Source organism: Nomascus leucogenys, chromosome 13 (genome assembly GCF_006542625.1).
Source record: "Nomascus leucogenys isolate Asia chromosome 13, Asia_NLE_v1, whole genome shotgun sequence".
NCBI lineage: Eukaryota > Metazoa > Chordata > Mammalia > Primates > Hylobatidae > Nomascus > Nomascus leucogenys.
Window position 1 is genome coordinate 44,437,537 of NC_044393.1, and position 22,572 is coordinate 44,460,108.

Consider the following 22,572-nt stretch of genomic DNA (forward strand, 5'->3'; position numbering starts at 1 on the left):
TTTAAACATATAGCAGGTCCTCAAATAACATTTTGTTATAATGTTAATGAGAAAGTGTTCAAGGCAAATATTCTGTCTTCATGAAAGAGTTGAGTCATTGTAGTAAGAGACGAGTGGCCAGGCCTAAGACAGCAAATGATCAAGTTCCCCTCTCTATGGGTCTCCCTGGAAGCATCTGTACAGCTGGGCTGCTATGCACATGGGTGCTTCTGAAATCAGACTATACTTGTAGCACAGGCATTCACAGAATGTTTTCTTTAAACCGAACTGTCCAGTTCTCATCATAAGTTTTCTGCATATTTATTACTCAAAAGGTCAAGTAACTAAGACCTCTGTTCTTTTAAACCAAATCTTCTGTTTTCTCCTCGGTCAGCGTTTTCTTCACCCAGAGCTCTTCTGTCCTGCAGCTAGTTTGGGGAAGGGTTGCTCCCCACACTCTGCTTTCAGATGTAACATGTTAGTTGGTCATTGTTGTAGTTGATTACCTTCCCATGAGTTAGTATGTAGTATTTTCTTCATTCTTCACTGTCCTAGCTTTCTAAGTGGAATTGAAATCAAGTGTGAATCCACTGGGGCATGTTGCAGTCATCTGATAATAATTAAAAAATATTTCCCACACAAATCAGAAGACCAGCAGTTATAAAGTAGACTATAGCATCTTGTGTAGACTCCAGCGTACATTTCACATTATTCCTGGTCATGCAGTAGGTTCTGAAGAAAAAAGAACTATGGATAATCAGTTAAAAGAATGACAGATTCCCTGATGTGCTGATCAGTAGTAATACCTAATTTCGATTTCGAGTGCACTATAATGGATTACCATATAGATGCAGCTGAGCACTGAGCATTAAATAGAGCCGTGTGTTTTTCAGAAAAGTAATATTTATTCACACTGTGTGGCTTTCTTGATTTTTTTTTTTTGTATTTTACTCTCCAGTGAAACTACAAACAAGACGTCAATAGCTTATGTGGTATTCACAGCAGTATAGCTTAGAATATTGGCTGCAGTAGAAGAAATGCCAGATTGTATTTGCCCCAGTAAAGGTAGGCTTCATCTAGGGCTTTCTGAGGGACAGGCTTAGCATTTGGACATAGATAGTTGTGTTGGGCTTTATTTTTATTGACCTCATAGACTTTAAACAATGGCCCTTGCAATATTTGGGTACAAAAAGAAGCATCAGTGTGGGTAATGTTTCAGCCTTTGACTTGTTGTGTAAGATTTTGTCCATTTGGGAATATTCTTAGTAGCTCAGATATTAGGCATGCATTTCATATCCAAACCTTTTTGAGTGTTTTTAAAGTCCATCCATTTTGTGAATCTGAAAACTTACCCAAAAGTGATGATAATGATAGGCTTGACCTCAGAATAAGTTGGAAATTACTTTTGTGGCAGACTGACAGTATCTAAGCATATAGATATACATCGTCTTGCTGTATTCTGTGTTTTTCTTTGTTGTGTGCTAACAAAAGAAAACGAAATCAAGAAGACCAGTATGTATTTTGGAAAACTAAAAAGCATGATTTTCACTGCCAAATTAGTTTCCTGACTAAATTAAAGATCTGAAGAACAGTGGGTATATCAAGCATTCATCTAATCTAAGATCTATTCTGAGTCTTTACTTTTCTCAGCATTTCCTATATGAAATGTTTAAGTGGCAAGATGGGATCAGAATATGACCCTGGGATGTAGCTGGGCTGCCAGGTCCCTTAAAGGAGAATGGGTGGATAATAGGACACCAAGTCACTGCTGTGCCATTTGCCCAGGCACAGTGAACTGCATGGAAGGAAGCACAGAAAGCATGGGGAGAACTCAGTGGGACCAGGCTTCCATCAGCGTGAGGTGGCAGCCAGCTGTTGAGAAACTGCCAGTAGAGAAGCCATGTCTCTCAAGTAGGGGGCCCGTCTGTTAGAACTTCAGCTTTCCAATGTGATGAGAATATTCTAATTAATAATTTGAAGATTATTGTGGCACACATAGAGATGGGCTGTACATATTCCTCTTCAAGAAAGAATGTGCTGCCCAGCTACAAAAGTGGCATTAGCTGATGGTTTCTAGCTCTTCACACCTTTGGCTTTCCATCCTTGGTCATACTCTTTGCATCATGGCCCCAAGCCAGTAACTGCCAGAGGCAGTTGTACAAGGGCCTCGCCATTTCTGGTCACACTGGACTCCTTTCATCTTTGCTCTGGAGCTTCCACTAGGCTGGCAGAGATTTATCAGCTCTGCCTCGTGGTCTGAGGCTCCTTTGTCCAATCTTGCTGCCGTCTTTTCCCTTTCACAGGTGTTAGTCCTCAGTAGGCCATTTGTACTCCTGTCTCCTCCATTGCAGCACGTTTTCCAGAAAACTCACCTTGCTATTATCATTAATTTTTTATCAACGATACAAAATTGGGGTCTATAGTAAATTTTTCTGTTAAGAGGAAGTTTGAGTTAAAGAACCAGAGGATCTAACTTAGATGCAGGTGCAGGCTTGTCTTCATCTCTTGAGTCTGGTGATCCCCAGGCCATCTCCAGATTGTGTTCATTTGTGGCCCTAGAGTTGCTCAATTGGCCTGGCAGCCTAACTCCTGAGACCCTCATTCTTTTTCTCAGTTCCAGAGTCTTTGCATTTCTTGTTCTAATCTCTTTGCTTGTGATCTTTTTCCTGTAGGTTGTGACCCAGCTTGGGTTCTTGATCCTATGTGCCCATGGGGATGTTTGAGTTTAGGTTCTGTTGGTAAGACAGTGCTCACGTGGGTTCTTATTAAGATATTCTGTAGAGAGCTGTTTTACTTATTCTGATTCCCTTTTAATGTAATGTAACTTGACATAACAACCCAGTTTTTATATTTAGCTCCTTTTTTTGTGTTATTCATCTAAAATTAATGTTAGAGCATATTGCAAGGGGAAGACTTATTTTGATTTTTTTCCCTTGAAACAGCCAATTTACTTCTGTACAATTTATAGATGGATCTGTCATGCCTGGCATTTGGTGTCTGGCTTACAAAGGTTGCGTGTTCTCAAGGCAAGAGATTAATAGTGAGCTCACTTTATTTAATATTGAAGTCATTTTGTTATGTGACATTAATTTCCCCACATTTTCTAATATGTTTAACTTTTTAGAACTAGTTGTGCATATAAATACTCTTAAATGTTTCTAATCTTTATAATAAATAAGCATACAAATAGCTGGCATATCAAAGATTTCTCCTGGGATTCGAGCACATGAGCCTCTGGCTTTTGCTTTACCTTCATTTTACCTTCTTAGCAGAGCTCCCTTAGCTCCTGGATACCTCCAGAGCTTCATCTTATCTTATTTTAAACTCTCTCAAAAGAGAGCTCTCATATACACACAGCTTCAGCCGCTGCCTGTATCTGTTACCGTCCAAATCCTGCCTCTGTACTCCAGACCCATTTACACATTTGCCTAGAAGAACGTTTCCAGTAAGGTCATCCTTTGACACCTCAAATGGCAGGATGTCCAGAATCAAACTTGATAGCTTATTCTCCTCGGGTCTAAGATTGCATCTGGATTTGATCTCTCGGATAAAGGTGTTGCCATCTACAAAGCCACTGGGAGCCATGGAGACCTCCATTTACTACAGCCCCTCTACCCACTTACCCTGACAATTTTATGTCCTGCATATCACTATTACATGTTCTCTTTACCTGGCCGGCCTTGGTCCAGGCCTTCTTATTTCTCCTCTGAAATTCTACCATTGCCTCTCTTTAGTGATTGTGTCTGCCTCCCCTCTCAGCTGCCTCCAGTTCACCTCCAGCTGAAACCCATTCAGGGACCACACTGCTCCCATGAGGACATTAAGCCCCCAGCCTCGCCTGCCTCTCCAGGCCCATCTCCTCCCCTTCTCACTGCCTACCAGCCAAACTGACCCTCCTGCTGCTGTGGTTCCTGTAAGGCATCAAGCTGTCTTTGCCTTCTAGCATTCTCCCATGGTCTTCCTTCTGTCCCTATCCACTAGGCAAATTTAATTCATCTTCTAAGTCTCAGCTCAAGTGTCCTCATTTCCAGGAAGCATTCCATGAAGCCCCTGCTGAGGTGAAGCCCTTTCCCCCTTACTTCTGTAATATTTCATGCAAACGTCTGTCAAGGTTTTTTTTTTTTTTAAATTTTTTTTTGCTAAATGATATTCTTTTCTTTATCATCTCTCTTGCCCACTATTCATGAAATCTTGGAAGGATTACATATTTCATTTATATTTATTTTATTTTTCAAGAGTGAAGTCTGTTGTCTGGTGTGTAGGTGTTTTTCCCTCAATGGGATTTGGAATGCATGTGGGTGTGTTTTGTTAGAATTATCATGTAGTAACATTAGATATGAGATACCTTTCAGAGTTATGGGCTTGAAAGATAAGGTGACTTGAATAGACTTTCTCAAAAGAATACATAGATACATTTGGCCAACAAGTTTATGAAAAAATGTTTGACATCACTAATCATCAGGAAAATGCAAATTAAGATCACAATGAGATGTCATCTCACACCTGTTAGAATTACTATTATCAAAAAGATGACAGGTAACAAGTGTTGGTGAGGATGTAGAGAAAAGGAAATGCTGGTATACTGTTGGTGGGAGTGTAAATTAGTGCAGCCATTATGGAGAATAGTATGGAAGTTCCTCAAAAAAACTAGAAATAAAATTACCATATGCCCCAGCAATTCCACTTCTGGCTTTATGTCCCAAGGAATTAAAATCAGTATGCAGAAGAGATATCTGCACTCCCGTGTTTATTGCAGCATTATTCACAGTAGTTGAGATATGGAAACAACCTAAGTGTCCATCAGTGAATGAATGGATATAGAAAATGTGGTATGAATACACAGTGAAATACTATTCAGCCTTATAAAAGGAAATGCTGTGATTTGTGACAACATGGTTGAACCTGGAGGACATTGTTGCCAAGTGAAATAAGCCAGGCACAGAAAGATACTGCATGGGGCTGGGTGTGGTAGCTCACGCGTGTAATCCAAGCACTTTGGGAGGCTTAGGTGGGTGAATCCTGGGGTCAGGAGTTCGAGACCAGTCTGGCCAACATGGTGAAACCCCCGTCTCTACTAAAAATACAAATATTAGCTGGGCGTAGTGGCAGGCACCTGTAATCCCAGCCACTTGGGAGACTCAGGCAGGAGAATCACTTGAACCATGGAGGCAGAGGTTGCAGTGAGCTGAAATCACGCCAGTGCGCACCAGCCTGGGTGACAGAGTGAGACTTTGTCTCAAAGAAAAAAAAGAAAGATACTGCGTGATCTCATATATATGGAATCTACAAAAGTCAAATTTGTAAAAGTTTGGGGATATTCTTAACTATAATTCTAAAACTTAATAGTTTTTTTGGCCATTAATTTCATGAAATTCTTGCCACCAATTTCATTTTCTTGTCTCACTGAGTTGTTTACAGTCTCATTCTCTTTGTTTTCACTTTTCTTCCCAATCTTGTTCTTTGTCCAGAGGCTAATAATGATTATAATGAAAATGGGAAGGAGATGGTGAAAAAGAAGAAACCTGGGGAATCTGTCATTTGGGAAAATTTTATTTCAATACTTAAGAAATGGCTATTATTTAATTAAGATAAAAATAACATTTTAGGTTTTTTCTTGTTTTCTTTTGGAGGGAATTAAACTTGGGACAGTGATCTCTTTAAAACATTCAGGTAAGAAAGCTTGCCTGGGGCAAGTGAAAGAAAGTGTCTCATAGGAATACAGCATAAAGTGCAGTATTTATGTTATTGTAAATAGTTTCCTTTTCCTCTTCTAGAACTTACCTATAGTGAGTAATATGGGCCTGTCATGAAAATGTGTAATTTCATTTGTTGTTTATTTTCTTTATATCTTTTTTTGATAGAAAATACTGCAGTTTCTACCTGAACGAATTTTCTTTCGATGGCATTACCAGAGTATAGGTAAGAACAATTAAAAATTTTTTAGTAATATGAATTTCTTCCAGTTGAATTTTCAGTAATGTTTTATATAATTGATATCATCAAGATAGCTTATAGAAAGGAATATTAATAAGAGTATGGTATTATGGTCATGAAAACCAAGACAAGTTCAACCCTGACTTTGGAGACAAATATGTCTATCTCTTCCTCTGTGTGCTCCTTAGAGTATAGTTCATAGGCCAGCAGCATAAGCCTCACCCAGAAGCTTGTTAGAGATGCAGAATCTCAGGCCCCAGCCAGACCTCCTGAATCACAGTAGTGTTTATATATATATATATATATATATATATATTTGAGATGGAGTCTTGCTCTGTCTCCCAGGCTTGAGTGCAGTGTTGTGTTCTCGGCTCACTGCAACCTCCGCCTCCCGAGTTCAAGTGATTCTCCTGCCTCAGCCTCCCGAGTAGCTGGGATTACAGGCATGTGCCACCATGCCTGGCTGATTTTTTTTTTTTTGTATTTTTAGTAGAGATGGGGTTTCACCATGTTGGCCAGGCTGTCTCGAACTCCTGGCCTCAAGCGATCCACCCGCCTCGGCTTCCCAAAGTGCTGGGATTATAGGTGTAAGCCACCGTGCCCGGCCAAGAGAATTCTTGTTCTTTAAGCCTGTATCATTGATTGAAAATTATTCTCTTTGAATGCTTTAGGATGTGGCATTGAGAGGAAACTTGAAATAAAGCAAGTTACCACAGTTGCCTTTTCTGTCCAGCTTTTAACATCTAACATCTCATCCCACTTGAATATACACAGCACAGCTGGAGTAAATCTGGGAAATCAATTGTGAATGCTGCCTTCTGTTTTAAACAGTGTCTCCTTTAATCCCCTGCCGTACCAGAGTCTAGCATTTCCTACAAGTTTTCTTACTTACCAGATGATTGTATTTGTGGAGAGTGTGACCTTATAATGGAATCTAACTCTGTTTGATCATTCATTCATTCAAATATTTGTTGCGGGAGAGACATTTGTGTGCAAAGTTCTGGGACAGAATCTAAGAATGTACCACCATTCTTGTATTGTATAGGCCTTTTGCCCAGTCAGGGGATAGATGAGCAAAATAATTACAGCAAAATTGTCTCTATGAAAGAAGTGTGATGATAACAAAAAAGAAAAGTTGAATAATTCTGTTCAGAGGAATTGAGGAAGGCTTCAAGAGAGGTAACTTTGATCTGAGCCTTGAAAGATGAACAGATGCAGTGTGGAAAGGGTTTTCTGGGTGGGAGATCAATATGTACAAAATTGTGGAACCTGAAAGAATGCAACATGATAAGTGTATATTCCAAAATTCCGAATCCTAAATTTCATTTAGGATTATTTATGTGAAAATTGAATTGACTCTTATAGAAACTGAATTATTTGAAGTTATATGTTCTTAATTAAAAAAAGTGTATATGTCAATTGAACCAAATGTGTAAATCATTACTTTAAGATAGTGCCTTTATCTTTAAATATTTCAAATACACAAAGAAAGTTTTCCTTTAAATTTTAGAGAGTTCTCCATTGCATTTCTGCTTGAGACTTTCAGCTTGTGTTTTTAAATTAAAGTAAAAATAAAAATTTAAATGTAAGGTATAATCTAAAGAGACATCATGGGGATTTGTGGTGCTCCATGGTACCGTAGGAATGGCTGACAATGAGAAATAACTGCATGCAGTATTTTTTATCTGTGCTACATATAATCCTTCTTCAATTTTGTTTATATCATTTGTATGAAAACTATGCTCATTTTCTTTAGATAGCACTTTAGAATGTCTGAAGATTAGTAGGCTCTTCACAGCATGAATAAACTTATTAGGACTATGTGTGAAAATTAATTTGCATTTGTGTCGTGAAACTATGTGTCTAATAGTCAGTGTGTATTATTATTTTAATTCTGCCTAATACCGCATAAACTGGTTAAAATTGCTGGTACAAGTAGCTTTTTACCCAGTTTGGCAGCATCTTAGCAAGAACAATGACTGGGGGCCTCAGACTCCTCAACTGAGATTGCCAAATACTGGGTTTCCTGAGCCATGTAATAGCAGTATGTGTTGTTTATCTGGTGTGCAGAACAAGCTGTTGCTGTAAAGTGGTCAGAATGAATAATATTTCAGAATGCTGAAATATGGGCGTTTGCATGTAAAATTATCCACGTTTATTACTGATGCTTATATATTTACAGTCAAACAGGCTCTTTTCAGACAAATGTATTTTTGCATGATAATCATATTGGGTGGAAATTGGTGTTGACACAGGTCCACATTTCTTCTACAGTGATCTTTACTAGATGTGCTTTGGAATCAGGCATTGTCAGATTTTAGAATGACAATGTGGTGCGTTGATGTACAATGAAGCAAATAAATTAGAACATCAAGACAATCTTAACATAACACTTCCAGTGGTCTGGGCAGCGCCTTCTCCTCCCGGCCCCAACTAAGCAAGTTATTATTCCTATAGCTTAAGATAAGAATATGTACCATTAGTGGAACATCTACACACAAGATAGCCTTATTTGGGTGTTGCAGGCATATGAATTCAGATTAGATTCTGTCCACTAATGACTTACACAGAAGAACTTCAGTTTTCCTATAATCTTTTGGATTTTGAAATGGTCCATAAGAGATTATGGATTTGTGATTATATGCATATATACCTCACTGTACCTATTGAATTATTTCCAGTTTATTTGGATTTTTAAAACTGTTACCATTAGTCAGTCCAGGTCTTAACTGAGTTGTTGTAGAAACTTAGAAACTATAGGGAAATACCAGGTATCAAAGGAAAGGAATATGCTTTAAATATGTCCTCAGCATTGGCATCCTGACTTTTACAAAACCTCTGAGTCTTGGGCAAGGAGGGGCCTTCTCACCAACCAGTGTCTGATATTCTAGGTAGCAAATATTCCTTACCTACTAGGGAGAACACTCCTATACTAATGTCTTACTAATTAAATGTTACTGCAGCTGGTGGGGGACAAAGTATTCTGAAATGTTGGGTTAAAACCTTGAAGTTGTGGTTATACACCACTGATGCGGTATGCTTCTTGTCCCGCACTGCAAATGACAGTGTCTCTAAGCAGAGAAACCTAAAATAGGGCAACTGCTGTATTCTATGAGTCCCAAAAGCCACATTTTATCCTGAGAAGGAAGAAAATAATTTGAAACATCAACCACCACAGTGCTTGAAGTCTGTTTCTTATCATGTCATCTTATTTTGTCTGTAGAAAACAGAGACATTCTATTTCTCTTAAAACTGCTTTTAAAGGGAAGAGATAGTCTGCGGTTTCTCTTTGTTTTGGTTTTTAATGGCTGGCTCCTTGCTTTAAATCGTTGAATGAGGAAACATATTTGAACTCGTAAGTTTTGCAGTGTGAAATGAACATGGGTTCATTATTCCATCTGGAGGTATTTCTTCAAGTGATGTTTGTAGAGCAAGATGACCAGGGGAGTGGTTGGCACAATACTCATGAGCTCTGCATTGTATGCTAATATACAACTCAACTATTTGTAAATTTCCATTACTGACTGCGAAAGAAAAAATTGTTTATCAAATTTTTTCTGAAGTCATTTTTTAGGCCAGTAAATCATGGTGGATAAAGGTGACTGCTTGACATCTCATTTCTGGGCAATAATTAGAACTGATAGAGAGTGAGGCAATGGCAAAGAATGGCACTGGCAGCAAACCAGGGATATTTGGTATAAGGGCAGGCTGCGCGTCGTCAACACAGGACTTAAGTTATATGTGTGTTCACTTTAAGAAGCCTTACTGCTCTGGAGCCTCTAGAAGGCAAGTTTCCTATCTCATTCAGTGTACAGTGCTGTGCCCCAACTCAATAATTATTTGTCAGGTAGGCAGAAGGATATATTTTGTATTAGAGATGTTTTATGTAAAAAATGTTAAAAATGAATAATCCCTAGGTTTAAAGGAGGAGGGTTCAGTTATTGGAAAATTCACATATGTGCAATACCTCATATGTTTTTTATGGGTCATTATTAAATCTAGTTTGTTCACCTAGGTTTTTTATATACATACTGTAAAAACCAAGGGCCTAAGTAAGCTGAAAATTCGTTTTTTGCTTTTTAAGTGTATTCCAGGCTTTGTGCCTGGGACTAACCAGTGGCCCCACATTGCCTGGGATGTGAACATAGCCTCTGACCAGTCTCATTTCTCAAGGTCCCTGCTGCCCACTGGGTCCTAACTTTTCCTTGGGGGCCTGAGTCTGGCAGCTTTCCCTGGTCCCCTCATTCAGACCATACCATACCTCACTCTTCCTGAGAGAGCAGGGTTTCCCTGTGCACTTCACACAGGAGTCCCTCAGAAGTGCATCACAGCCAGGCTGGGTGAAATCAGGGACCCCACATGCCTCCATGTTCAGCAGGAGATGTCTGTAACTAATGCCCCTGATAGTTTAGGGGCCAACTCTCCTGGTGTTTTTCCATGCCCTCTCAGGGTGCTTTTACCATTACTGCTCTGTGCTTCTTCCCCTCCCAGGCACTTCTTTGTGTTTTGCCCTCTGGGGGGTCCTCTTCTTGCATTAAACAATAGCCTTGAAACCTCCGCCTCTTTCTTTCACCTCCCTGACCACCTGAAACCTGACTTTTGTCTAAGCTCCTCTGTCTCTCTCAGGAGTGGGGGTGAGATCATAGTCTTTCTTTTCTCCCATGCCAATTCTAGACATCAGCCACCATTCCCCCTGTGGAAACCTCTGTCCCTTTTACATGCTACCTTCTACCTCCTGGTTGCTGCCATATCTTTTGACCTCCTGCTCACTTGCCTTCCCCCCTATCCCCCATGGCTTTGTTCTCTCCTAGCCCTTTTCCTTCATGCCAAGTTACCCATCAGCCCCCACCCCAATCCTCTGTGCCTCAGTGGCTTCAGACACTGATCTCTGTCTGACCACGTCCTCCATTCTCCTGATCTTTGACCCAATCACTTCCAGGTCGCCTGATCTTTTTTTTCTTATATTAAAAAAAATATATTTATGGGGGATGGTTAACAATTTATACGCAGTAAATTACATATATTTAAAATGCACATTTTGATAAGTTTTGACATAGGTATACACATATGAAATCATTACTACCATCAAGATAATGAACATAGGTACTACCCCCGAAAGTTTCCTCATCCCCCTTGGTAATCCCGCTCTCCCATCTTTCTCACCTCATCCCCTAGTCCCTAGGCAACCATTGATCTGCCTTTCTGGCCGTTGTAGACTAGCTTGCGTTTTCTAGAGTCTTACATAAGTGGAATCATGAAGTAGGTACTCTTCTTCGTTCAGCTTTTTTCACTTGGCATACTTATTTTAGGGTTTATTTATATTATTTCATGAATTAATAGTTCATTCCTTCTTATTTCTGAGTAGTACAGTATTCCATTGTGTGGATATATCATAATCCCATAATTTATTCACGTACTGATGATCATTTGGATTGTTTCTAGCATCTGGGGCTATTATAAGTAAAGCTACTATAAACATTTATGCTCAAGTCCTTGTGTGAACATACGATTTCCTGTCTCTTGGGAGTGGAATGGCTGAACCATGTAACAGTGTATGTTTAACTACTAGACTGTTTTCCAAAGTGGGTTGTACCATTTTATATTCCTACCAGCAGCGTAAGAGCTCCACTTACTCCACGTTCTCTTCAACATTTGTTATGATCAGTCTTTTTATTTTAGTGATAGCGGTATCTCATTGACTAATAATAATAATCTTAAGCATCTTTTTATGTGCTTATTTGCCATTTCTTTGTCTTCTTTGGTGAAGTTCAAATCTATTGCCCATTAAAAAAAATCTCAGATAGATGCCTTGGAAATATTTTCTCCCCATTTCTGGCTTGCCTTTTCATTCCCTTAATAGTGTCTTTGGAAAAGTTGAAGTTTTTAATTTTTAAGAAATCCAGTTAATCAGTTTTTTCCTTTATGGATTGTGCTTTTGGTGTCATGTGTAACAAATGTTTGCCTAACCCAAAGTCACAAAGATCTTCTATGTTTTCATATAGCAGTTCTATAGTTTAGGTCTTTGATCCATTTTGAGCTAATTTATGTTAATTTCAAATTTTTAGTGGAATGCTGGTTCCTCATGCTTAGTGTGGATCTTGTAGTGCCAGTTCTCTGTTCCTATTCCACTGGCCTCTTCTAGCAGGCTTGGCATACCATTAGCCCAGAGGGAGTTTCTCCCTTTCTTGCTCCTTGTTTGATGCTGATGGTGTACTGCATTGTGTGTAATTTGGTTTGAAGCATGATATTGAGAAGGAGGTTTTAAAAAATTAAAACTATATAAGAAAAGATTTCATAATGTTAAAGTTTTAGGTTAGAAATATCTGTATGATCTCCTGGCCTTAAAAATATTATTAAAAGATCTTTAAAAGATTGTTACTTGTTCAAAGAGAAATTGTCAAATGTGACAATTCTTACAATCTAAAATGAGAAGCAAAGAAATAGATTTTGAAAATATTATTGATGAATTTGCTTTCTTCAGAGCCAGGAAAGTAATACTATAATACATTTTTTGTTATAAATAAAATATTTAATGCTGTGAGTTTTAATACATCCAATTTTAAATTTTTAGCTACTTTAATGTTCTGTAAAAGAAAAAAAACATTAAAAATACATAGAAACACACATACAGAAGTATACCCTTTTTCCTTTCCCTCTGGTTCCTATATGGTTCAGTGGAACATTAGTATTTAAAGATTTAATGTTGTTCATTATGGATTCTTTGCATTTTTAAAATGCAATTTTTAAAAACCATTGCATGAAAATATTTATCTTGATTAATGAGTTTTTTGGTATCCCTTAAATTTTTTTCAGAATCTACACTCTTCTCTCAATAGTCACAGCCCTGTTTTTACTGCCTCTTCAGAAGTAGTAAGACTTACATTCAAAGGATATATATGGCTAAAATGTAGTAAAAGTTAGCCAATAGAAATTAGAAATTCATAGAATCAGCCCAAGTAATTAGATCTTATTTACTTATTCTTTCAGTTATTCCCGTGGTCAATAAAGTGGCAACCAGTAGGGTTGATGAGGCACAGAAGAGGTGGGGTGGGTATAATTATAGTTTGGATAAGAAGTTTAAAAATCCAAACAGGCATGACATATATAGAGGAACTTAAAAATTAAAACAAAATGGGAAATGACTAGATAATGTTAAAGTAGAAATATCTTTGTGAACTTAAGGCCTTAAAAAATACCTACAGAGGGCTGGGTGCAGTGGCTCACACCTGTAATCTCAGGACTTTGGGAGGCCAAGGCAGGCGGATCACCATATGGTGAAACCCCGTGTCTACTAAAATACAAAAAATTAGCCAGGCATGGTGTTGCGTGCCTGTAGTCTTAGCTACTCGGGAGGCTGGGGAATGAGAATCACTTGAGCCTTAGAGGCAGAGGTTGCAGTAAGCTGAAATCGTGCCACTGCACTCCAGTTTGGGCTACAGAGTGAGACCCCATCTCAAAAAAAAAAAAAAAAAAAAAAAAAAGCCCTACAGAGGCCAAGCAAGGTTCTCAGCTACTTATTACCAGTCCTCATGCTATGTGCCTCCACTGCACAAGTTTTTCTTGCTTATATTTTTTTTTTATTATTGAAAAAGGGTTCCTTAGAGAATAGCTGATGCCCTGTCCTGTGGGGAAAATGTGCTTACCACATACCGGGCTCTGTTCTGTGCATTTATATATATTAACTCGTTTAAATCTCACTGTCAGTTGTCTGATAGGTACTATTGTCACCCCATTTTACAGATGAGAAAACTCAGGCATAGTGAGATGAAGTTACTAACTTAGGTTACAGTTAATAAATGCAGAACCTAGATTTGAACCCTAGCAGTCTAGCTTCTGAATCTGACTTATAACTGCTAAGCTGTACTGCTTCCCATGTACAAACGAGTTTTTCAATACAACAGAATAGACTAGATCAAATACATATGTATTAGTTTTCTGTTGCTGCTGTAACAAATTACCAGATAAATTTTAAAAAGTTTGGGACCACTGACCAATATGGGTCATGTGTTCTATATGTCTGCATGTAATGCCCTTTCTATATGTATTTTTCTCCTCTGTGTGTAAGGAACAGTGGTTATAGGCATCTGTAGGTAATCCAAATACTTAAAAAACAACACCAATGGCCGGGTGCGGTGGCTCACACCTGTAATCCCAGCACTTTGGGAGGCCGAGGCAGGTGGATTGCCTGAGCTCAGGAGTTCGAGATCAGCCTGGCTAACACGGTGAAACTCCGTTTCTACTAAAATACAAAAAATAGCCTGGCATGGTGGTATGCACCTGTAATCCCAGTTACTCGGGAGGCTGAGGCAGGAGAATTGCTAGAACCCAGGAGGTGGAGGTTGCAGTGAGCCGAGATCATGCCACTGCACTCCAGCCTGAGCAACAGAGCGAGACTGTGTCTCAAAAAAAATAAATAAATAAAGCACCACCACCACCAAAAACAAGCCAGACCCATCTTAAGAAGGGGAAGGACTAACACGCACCAATGATCACACACAATGGCCAGAAGAAAGTATTTCCAAGAATATGTTGCAAGATAATGGATTAGCCAGATGGCTGGAAAGAGAACTGTCTGTGCAGACTTTATCATTAGGTTTCCTGGGAGGTTTAGTATCTGTTGGCTCTGCCAGCCACCATGAGGTCCTCATAAGGTGTAATGAAGCAGATGTTAAACTGACATAAAACAAGCTGTCCAAGAATGGATGAACATGGGGACAAAGAACAAGGCCCGAGGTTGAGGAAAGGTGTGGGCTAGATGGACACTTGAACCTTAGCTGTGACAGAGAGAGCCAGCCTAGTAAATTCTGGCTCTAGACCAAAAATTACTGGATACAGTTTGGTGAAGGGAGAAGTTGGGGAAGGGGAGACACTTTCGCTTCCTTCACTCAAGCACAAATATTAGTTATTTAAGTGCTAGAACCTAGTCTGAGTCATGATGATGTGTTTCCTCCAAGCCCTAGTGTTAGGTGTTATGAACAGTAGAATCGTTCTAAAAGGTTCCTTCGGATTGCCAGTGATTTTGTTCTGGCTAATGAACTTCTAAAGAGTATGCATTTAATTATTATATATGTATTTATCTATGTAGCTGTGGCTCATATCAGTTGCCAAAACACTGACTCTCTTGTTAGAGGAGCTCTATGAAATTCATTGGTGGAGTAAATATGATTTGATATCTAATTGTTAAAGAGCTATCACAAACTTCATCAGAGGATCTGAGTAATTTTTTTCTTAAAAGATCTGAAATTTGACTGAGAGGAAAGTTCTCTTGCCTCAGATTTTCAGTATATTTCTGTTTTAAAAGGTCATCTCCTTTTTTGAGGTTAAGATCCCGTTTTAGAGGCTACATAAGATATTTAGGTGGGGTTGCCATCTCCATACTGAGGTCATGAATACATTTATAGAAGACTTAGTAATAGTGTTCCATCCTCCTAAGAGAAGCTTTTCTCATTCTAGTGGGCTGCAGCACCAAAGTTTTTGTAGTTGACTGGAGTTCCGAGTCAGCGTTGATTCTGCCTCCTTGACAGTGACCAAAGCGCTCTGCTAGAGGATTTATTGATGGACCGAACCCCATAAATGTGGTTGTCATTGCCAGGAGAGAAACATGCTATTCTGAGTATTTGTAAAATGTTCTTGTAAAAATGTTTTGTGGGCAGTGGTTTTACATTATTTTTACCTTTAGAGATTTAAAAAAAAAAGCATCCATTTTATGCATGACAAGAGATATATGCACATAATCCACTGTGGGCATTTGGCTTACCTTAATGTCAATCATTTTGACTGTTTTAAAAGAATTCTGAAGAGATACATAAAGTACTTTTATCTTGAAAACGTCTTTCCCTCTGTGACATTGCTTTGCTTCTGAAGGTCAACCTTCTTCCTTTTATTTTTAAAAAGTATATTTTTGTCATAAGTATGTATTTTCTTAAAATAGATCTTTGATATGCATTTATATACTCTATTTATAATTCATTATTTTAAACTTTCAGGCTCAACTTTAAAGAAGCTTCTACACACTGGAAATTCTATTAAGGTATTTATTTTATCGTGTAATGGCATTTTTTATTACTCTTAAATTTGTTAATGCCACAAAGTAACAATGTTAGGGCATTTTGGAAAAAAAGATCTTTAGAAACCACTTGACTTAGTTTTAATTTTTAATTGAGAAATTATATTGTTAGGGTTTTGTTCTTACATCATAACTTATTGTGAGAGACATTTTAAATAGTATTAGGAGAAAATGGGTTGGGCTTCAGAGTTTAGAGTTCTGAGTTCTAATTCTGATTCTGCTGGGTATGGGTAGGGACCATGGGCAAGGCACTGACTGCTCCAGTTTTATCATCAGAAAAAGGAAGGGCAATCGCCCTCTAAGCTTCAGAGCTCACATGCTTGATTCTGTCCATCTTGGTAACCTGGTTGTTAAAATTATAGTTGCCTCTAATTAATTTTACTAATTATGAGAGCCATTGTGGGAGAAAAGAACAACAGGGTCTCACTCTTGAATATTTATTTGTGGCAGATTTATAGGTTAAAATTGGTTTATTTTGAAATGGATATGTCTTTTATTATAACATATACGTCTTGATGCTGAGATAAGATTACCCTAAAACGTAAGTGGCAGAAAAAATTCAGCCTGGGATGAATATTTTATGAAAGGTAATTCATTTGGAGTTAATTAAGTTGTGCGAATGCCTTTAATAAGCTAATATATTGGTTGTTTTACATTGGCTTAAACAATCACAGCCTCTTAAAACTTGATATGTTAACTATTTCTCACATGTTGGAAAAAAACTAAGTGAGTTATTCCTAGCCTCACTGTAGATTCTATATTTTGTCTCTCTTATTTTAAGGAAATAGGCTTATAGTTAAAACCTATCAGGTTGTTAATCTCATGTTTATAATTACCCTTATTTATATTTAGTTCTCTTAAATACAGTTAACATATAAAAATTGGAGACTTGTGATAGAATTTCATAGAAACTTCCCTCTTGTTCAATTAAATATAATTTGATCTAGATATACATAGAGCTGACCAGGCACAGTGGCTCACGCCTGTAACCCCAGCACTTTGGGAGGCAGAGGCAGGCAGATTGCCTGAGGTCAGGAGTTCGAGACCAGCCTGGCCAACATGGTGAAACCCATCTCTACTAAAAATACAAAAATTATCCGGGCATGGTGGCATACACCTATAGTCTCAGCTACTCGGGAGGCTGAGGCAGGAGAATTGCTTCCACCCAGGAGGCAGAGGTTGCCGTGAACTGAGATCATGCCACTGCCCTCCAGCCTGGGCAACAGAGTGAAACTCCATCCCCCCACCCCCTCCCAAAAAAAGAAAAAAGATATACGTAGAGCCTTCCATTCTCTTCTCTTCTCTTCTCTTCTCTTCTCTTCTCTTCTCTTCTCTTCTCTTCTCTTCTCCTCTCCTCTCCTCTCTTCTCTTCTCTTCTCCTCTCTTCTCCCTCCCCTCCCCTCCCGTCCCCTCCCCTCTCCTCCCTTCTCGGTCTGATGGCTGAATAGTAATGTTACCAGTCATTTTACCTGCTTGGGAGAGGAGAACAGGTGTGAGTGGGCATGGAGGTTTGTGCAGAACAGTGGTGGAGTCCAGGAGTGTGTTTGGAAGTACACCGTGAGTTTTCCCCGTTAATGGGGCAGCACTGTCACCAGCTGGGGTGTCTTTCCTAGTATATTTTGGCTTCTATTGGGAGTCAGCAGAATATTTTTATTTATTTATTTTGGCTCTTTTCCACTTTTTGGTTTGGTTTTCTGGCAAAGCCTTGTGTTTGACTTGCAATATTCTTGCTCTGGTGGAGTCAGCACCACCTTGAATTAATTGAAAGGAGATGAGGCAGTCACTCCAGTTGCTGGCATTTGGAGCTCACTACATCTTTCAGCTGCATGTGACATTTTTTCAACCTCTTTTGCTTATTTTTTTTATTGACATAATCTTTTCAGTCATTTAGGAATACAGAAATTGAGGGACATGTGCTTTTGAATTCTAGGAATGGGATAAATTTGAAGTGTAAAGAAAGAAAAAGGACACATCTCCCTATGTTGATGTTTTCTACAGCGTGATGCTTGCAATTCAGAGCATGGCAAAGATGTTGGAGGAATAGAATAGGGACATAAGGTATAAGGAGAGCTGCCCTGTCTCATTGAGGTTATTTAGCTCCATGTCTTCTGATTCTCAAGAACATTATCAACATGGCATATTATAGTGATAGCACATGTAAATTTGGAGGGAGATTATCTTTGTCATTGTTTTTATGGATAATTGAGGCCGTGGGTAATGTTGCCTTACAGAATAAGATACCATTAACAGGAAACACTTACATAGTGCTTACTGGGAGTCAGCCATTGTGTTATTTGGTTTACATATGTTAACTCAGTCTTTATCATAGTCTTTTGTGGTAAATGCCTTATCATCCTTATTTTACAGATGGGGAGACTAAGGCATGGAGAAGTTAAGTGGTTCTCCATGGGTCCCAGCTAGAAAGTGGCAGAGCTTACATTTGAACCCAGGCACTTTGGCTCCAGAACCCGGGCTTTTAACTCTTGTGCTGTTTTACAGCATCTTTGCTTATTTGTCACTAAGTGAAGAACTTGGTTTACTACTTAACACACCTTTAACTTGTAGTTTTTCTTTCTCAAGACTGATGCTACATTGTAATCATTTCTGTAAATACATGTGTTTCATTTTCATTGTTTTTAATTTTGTTTTTAGATAAGATGTGAAGGAATCAGGCTGTTTCTTCTGTGGCTTCAAGCACTTCAGACAAACTGTGCAGAAGAGCAGGTGCTGATTTTTGCTTGCCTGGTGCCTGGTTTCCCAGCAGTCGTGTCATCCAGGGGCCCTTGCACACTGGAGACACTCATCAATCCCAGCCCTAGTGTAGCTGATGGTAAGTTATGTTAGCAGATCTCCTATGTTGAAATTACTCTTGAACTTACATTGAGGAATTCTTACTTTTTCATTTTCTTGAATAGAAATCCTGATAGAGTTTGAAGAGGAATTATTCCCCTTTCATATTCACTGTAGATTCTTACATACCTTAGAATAAAAAGACTTGGAGCTAATTTTATATGAAATGATGACAGGAGAAATGTACTGAGGTGATGGAAGCAGGAATAGGAGGGGACAGATGTTGGCAGTAGCAGGAAGTAGAGACACATGGGAAGTCTGGACTGGTTTTCTGGCTGTTAATGAGATTAAACTCCACCATCCAAAGCTATTGTTTTTATTGTTCTTATCACTATTGTTCATAAGTGGACATTCATCTGCTCACCAGGATCTTATTCTGCCACTGTATTTTCCTGCAGCATCTATGGAAGGACAGTAGTGGCCTCATGGGACTATTAACGGTGGTCATTTGTGTCCTGTGAGTTTTCAAGGAACTTGCCTGTTGGGACCATTGATTTATTACTGTATATTGCGTTATTGCTCAATGACTGCATCTGGGCTGTGTTACCAGGCCCTTTATGCACACTGCCCTGGAGTGTGCTCCTCAGTGTGAGCAGCTTCAGTGGATGGAGAGATGTATTTTAATAGAGACCATTTTTAAAACCCTAAATTCTGTTTAAAATTTAACTTTGGTGAATGAGCTCTCATCATTTTCTGTCCTTTCAGTAAAGATATATCCAGAAGAAATCACTCCACTCCTGCCAGCCATATCGGGGGAGAAGATTGCTGAAGACCAAACATGCTTTTTTCTTCAAATACTGTTGAAGTATATGGTTATTCAGGTCAGAGAAAAATTGTGACTATTTCAGTGATGGGTTTATTCTCAGCAGAAAGAGGAAATATTGCCTCTTTTCTCTCTGTGTATCTATGTTTTTTCCTCTTTCTTTTTCTTTGAGGTGATTTTATGTGATATTTCAGCAAATGCAGAGTTTGTACCATTTTTTAGGTCACTTCAGCAAGACCAGCTGTATGTACTATTTTGTCAGTGTGTTTAAACCATTTTTCTCTCTTTACTCCTTTCCTACCCCTAATCTCTATGCTTGCAAGATGGGTTGAAGGAGGAGGTGGGCCCAGAGGCTGAACAGGTGGACAGGAATAGGCAGAGCAGACCAGGGGATCTGAAGGGAAGCACATGGAGCGATCTCCTTGTGCCATTGGCACAGGCCTCCTTTATGCCATGTATTATTTTTTCTCATATGCACCAATTGCATACAGAACTGAAGTAATTGGTTTATGATATTAATAGGAGATTTGTGACTTCTGGTCTAGATTTCTGAATAATAGTTAGAATAAAATGTACTGATTCTTTTTTCTCAGCAAATACTTCTCTTGTCCTTGAGTTCATCCTGGGTATTGTCCAGTATCTGTCTTCCCCTTCACAACTGAGTTGTTGAAGTAATAATCTCTACTGAGTTCACATCCTCGTTCATGTTCTTTTGACACCCACTGTTAGCTGCCTTCTGCCCTGTCACTGCTAAAGTGGCAAGCCCCAAACCACAAGGGTTCTAGGGTCAGCCCAGAAGGAGGGCACACTTCAGGTTTTGCTCCCCTCGTTCTTTGAGGGGATTTGACTACCCCTCCTTTATGAGATTCTCTCCTTTTCTGATATTTTCTCTGGCAATTCTCCTCCCTTCCTTTCACTCCTTTCTAGTTTTCTTTAGGGAACTGTGCTTTTCTCTGCTGTCTCTCAAGATTCAGTACTTGGCTGCTCTTTCTGAATACTCAGCAATTTTGTCCCCTTTCCTTGCCCCTTTCCCTTTAGCCAGCAACAGAAACACAGGACTTCAAAATCCTGAGAACCTGACTGGGGCATGCTTTCGTATTCTGGAAACTCCACATTTGAACTCTAATGGCCCATTCTAGATGCATCTCAAATGCCAGCTGTTCAGAAGTGTTTGGACATTCAGTTTATCCCGGAAAATCAACAGAGTATCCAGAACTTGTGTCGGGGGCCTTGGGTTCTCATTCTAGGTGTGTCACTAATGAGTTGTGTGACCTCAGATAAGGTGGATGGAATTGATATAGGATAGAGGTTTGCATGCAGACTGTGAACTTCCGAATTGTGTGCAGAGTTTTAGGTGCATATCTGTGCCTCCCTTCTGCCTTCTTTTCTGTCAATTGAGATGAGTTCTCAGAGCACAGCTTTTGGCAGGTTATGGATTCTGAGTCCCGCTGCCCCTGTGGTAGCCAAAGCATCTCATCCCTTTACCTCAGGTGCTGCACAAATTTCATTTTCTAAGTGAGCATGTCAGAAAGGAGGTTGGGAAGCCCTGCTTCAGAGTGCTTTGTGATCTAACAAGCATCAAGAACCACTGACAGGTCTTCTCTAAGGGCCGTGTTTCCCTAAGTCATGTCGGGGGGTGACTGCACTTGTGTAACCAGGCTGTCCTCCTGGCTCCTGAGGGGTGGTCCCAGCTATTGAGCAGTTTTGGAGTGCTCCCACTATGCAAACACTGATGGGTTTTTGAGGGGGAGGATATTATCTCAACATTAGGAAAGATTTAAACTTAATCCATAGTGGACTGGCATGCCTGGTTTATCGTAGCCTTTGAATTTTTTTAATACGGAGAATGCATTTTCCAAGATTCCATGGCTTTTGCCTTTTGATATTGATTTTACATGTAGGTAACATTGGATGAAATTCTTGAGAGGGATTGTTTTTTTAATTTCTATTTATTGTAAATGGCCTTTTTCTGGGTTTAGAAAAAAGCACCTGATTGTTTGTGACTAAATATTTTAAAGGCACAAAGAATGTTAGATAATTACAAAAAACGTAGAGAAAAAATATGGGCATGATACATTACAGAATGTTGTAAAAGATATGATATCATTGAGCAATTTGGTTCTAAGTAAAAATGCTGTTTTTAACATAGTTATGGTTTTGTTTTGAAGTATTCATTCCTGCCATCTTTTGAGCTTTGTTATTATTTCATTACATGATTGTCAATATTATTTGTCATTTTTTACATTTAGGTTAGGAATTTTAGTAACATAACAACACTTCAGTTTAGTATATGTTAATTTGAAATATAAATATACATATGTTCTTTTCCACATATTATCCAAAGGCTGCGAGCTTGGAGTGGAAGAATAAGGAGAATCAAGATACTGGTTTTAAATTTCTTTTTACATTGTTTCGAAAGTATTATCTTCCTCATTTATTTCCATCATTTACTAAGTTAACAAACATCTACAAACCTGTACTTGGTAAGTACTGTTGGAGCCGTGTATAGAGGATATCCAAAGGAAAGCAATGCAGTCTCTTTCAAAGTGACCTTTGATTATTTTAAAGTAAAATAGTCATTTTATTTTTGTATTGAATGGTAACTTTATTATTAAATGTTTAAAGTTTCTTAATAAGTGATTTTAATTATTTGTACCAACTAAGATATACCTCAGCTCACAGCAGTAAAAGGGAACCGTGGCTCCTATACTCAGAAATAATTTGAAATGTATTTATGATATTTTTGGTATAATTACATTGTCTTCTTTTAATGTAAAAATCTCTGCATTTCCTAAAGTCCTTCCTTGTGGGTGGTGGGGTATGGTGACCTCAGGCTTTGCTCAGTGACTGGAGGCCAGCCCAAGGTAAACAGCTGCCAGTGTATGCCTTTTATTTTATGCTGGGTCCTGCATCCAGCAGCTACTACTGACAGGTGCTTATGGATAACCAAATTTTAGGTGATTGGACAAGCTATGGACAG

The 22,572-nt window shown here is 38.8% G+C and overlaps 1 protein-coding gene across 5 annotated transcripts in view; it reads left to right on the plus strand.

Annotated features, from left to right (window-relative positions):
* Window positions 1-22,572, plus strand: part of RALGAPA2 (Ral GTPase activating protein catalytic alpha subunit 2) — a 332,102-nt gene that overhangs the window by 53,879 nt on the left and 255,651 nt on the right. For 4 of the 5 annotated variants that reach the window (XR_004032895.1, XM_030825210.1, XM_030825211.1 and 1 more), the window contains exons 4-8: window positions 5,841-5,898; window positions 15,900-15,943; window positions 18,632-18,809; window positions 19,535-19,650; window positions 21,937-22,075. Coding sequence is in view for 4 of the 5 variants with exons in the window: in XM_030825210.1 (XP_030681070.1) it covers window positions 5,841-5,898; window positions 15,900-15,943; window positions 18,632-18,809; window positions 19,535-19,650; window positions 21,937-22,075 (535 nt within the window). In the remaining variant the exon portion in view is untranslated. Of the gene's footprint in view, window positions 1-5,840; window positions 5,899-15,899; window positions 15,944-18,631; window positions 18,810-19,534; window positions 19,651-21,936; window positions 22,076-22,572 lie in introns of those variants that run through there. The other variant, XM_030825213.1, reaches the window with a different exon arrangement.